Consider the following 1,704-nt stretch of genomic DNA (forward strand, 5'->3'; position numbering starts at 1 on the left):
GTCGGCACCTGCGAGTCGGGCTGCCCGGAGGGCCAGTACCGCCAGGGCACGGACTGCCTGCCCTGCGACGCGGCCTGCGCCACGTGCAACGGCCCGACCGACAAGGACTGCTGGCGGTGTGCCTCCGGTGTCCTGCAGGGCGATGATTGTGTGCAGGCCTGCGCGGCCAGGCATGTGGCCGTGGATAATCACTGCCTGCCGTGCCACGCGTCCTGCGACCAGTGCACCGGGGTCCGATCGACCGAGTGCACCGCCTGCCCCGGGGGACTGCTGGCCCTGCCGGCCGGGCAGTCGCCCACGCGCTGCGTGCCGGCCTGCCCGGCCGGGTACCACACCTCGGCGGCCGGGTGCGCCCCCTGCGGCGCGCACTGCGCCAGCTGCCCGGAGTCGAACGCCACGTGCGCCCTGTGCGAGCCGGGCTGGCTGCTGGTTGTCCCGCCGGCGGCCGGGGAGCCGCACTGCGCCCCGGGGCCGGCCTGCCCGGAGGGGCACTTCCCCGACGGCCACACCTGCCGGCCGTGCGACGGGACCTGCGCCGCCTGCGCCGGGCCCGAGGCCGACCAGTGCACCGCCTGCCCCCCCGGGCCCGGGGGCCTGCTCCACAACAATGCCTGTGTCGACCGGTGCCCGGGGCGCAGCGCGCACGACGGGTCCCGGTGCGTGCCCTGCCACGGGAGCTGCGCCGCGTGCGCCGGCCCGGGCTCGACCGCGTGCACGGCCTGCTCCGGGGCGCGCCTGCTCACCGGCTCCGGGCAGTGCCTCTTCGCCTGCCCGGAGGGGACCTTCCCTCGGGCCGGCGTCTGCCAGGCATGCGAGGCCATGTGCGCCACGTGCACCGGCCCCGGGGCGGCCGGGTGCACCGGGTGCCGGGCGCCGGACCTGCTCGGCCCGGCCGAGGCCCCGGGCTGCGTGGCGGCCTGCCCGGCCGGGTTCCTGGCCGACTGGCCGGCCGGCCGGTGCGTCGCCTGCCCGGCCGGGTGCGCCGAGTGCGTGGCCACCGCCGCCGGGGCCCGGTGCACGGCCTGCCAGCCGGGGCTCCTGCTGTCCGAGGGGGCGGCCCGGTGCGGGGCCGCCTGCCCGGCCGGCGAGTTCGCCCCGGCCGGGGCCACCGCCTGCCAGCCCTGCGACCGGACCTGCTCCACGTGCGCCGGCTCGGCCACCGGCTGCACCTCCTGCCCCCCGGCCATGGGGCTGTGGCTGGATCCGCGGGGGGCCGGGGCCCCGGGCGCCGGGCGCTGCGTGGCCTCCTGCCCGGCCGACCGGACCCTGGCCGTGGACCTGTCGGACGCCGGGGCCCCGGCCCCGGCCCGGGTGTGCCTCCCCTGCGCCGACACCTGCAGCCAGTGCGCCGGCACCATGGGCCCCGAGGGGGCCCCTTGCGTCCTGCGGCCGGACGGCCAGCTGGCCTGCCAGGTGGCCCCCGGCTGCCGGGTGTGCGCCGAGCCGCACATCCGCCTGCCGGACCCCCACGGCGGGCCCGGGGTCCGGTGCGTCGCCGACTGCCCGGCCGGCTACCTGGCCGACTGGACCGGGGCCCATGTCACCGACGGCAGCGGGCCCACCTGCGTGCCCTGCGCGCCCGGGTGCCACGCCTGCAGCGGCCCCTCGCCCGAGCACTGCCTGGATGTCCCGGCTCGGGCCCCCGATCGCCGCCTCGGTACGTGCCTCGCTGTGGGCATCGCCTGGCCGCCCCCCCCCCCCCCC

At 79.9% G+C, this 1,704-nt stretch overlaps 1 protein-coding gene across 1 annotated transcript; it reads left to right on the forward strand.

The window, feature by feature from the left end:
- Positions 1 to 36: 36 nt before the first annotated feature.
- On the forward strand, positions 37 to 1,657 carry H696_06347 (hypothetical protein; the record flags this gene model as incomplete). Its single annotated transcript, XM_009500089.1, has 3 exons — positions 37 to 347; positions 378 to 1,311; positions 1,345 to 1,657. Coding segments are annotated over 3 exons (1,558 nt in total), but the record flags the coding sequence as incomplete, so codon positions are not given.
- Between the last annotated feature and the right edge of the window lie 47 nt (positions 1,658 to 1,704).

Source organism: Fonticula alba, assembly GCF_000388065.1.
Source record: "Fonticula alba strain ATCC 38817 unplaced genomic scaffold supercont2.131, whole genome shotgun sequence".
NCBI classification, from domain to species: domain Eukaryota; order Rotosphaerida; family Fonticulaceae; genus Fonticula; species Fonticula alba.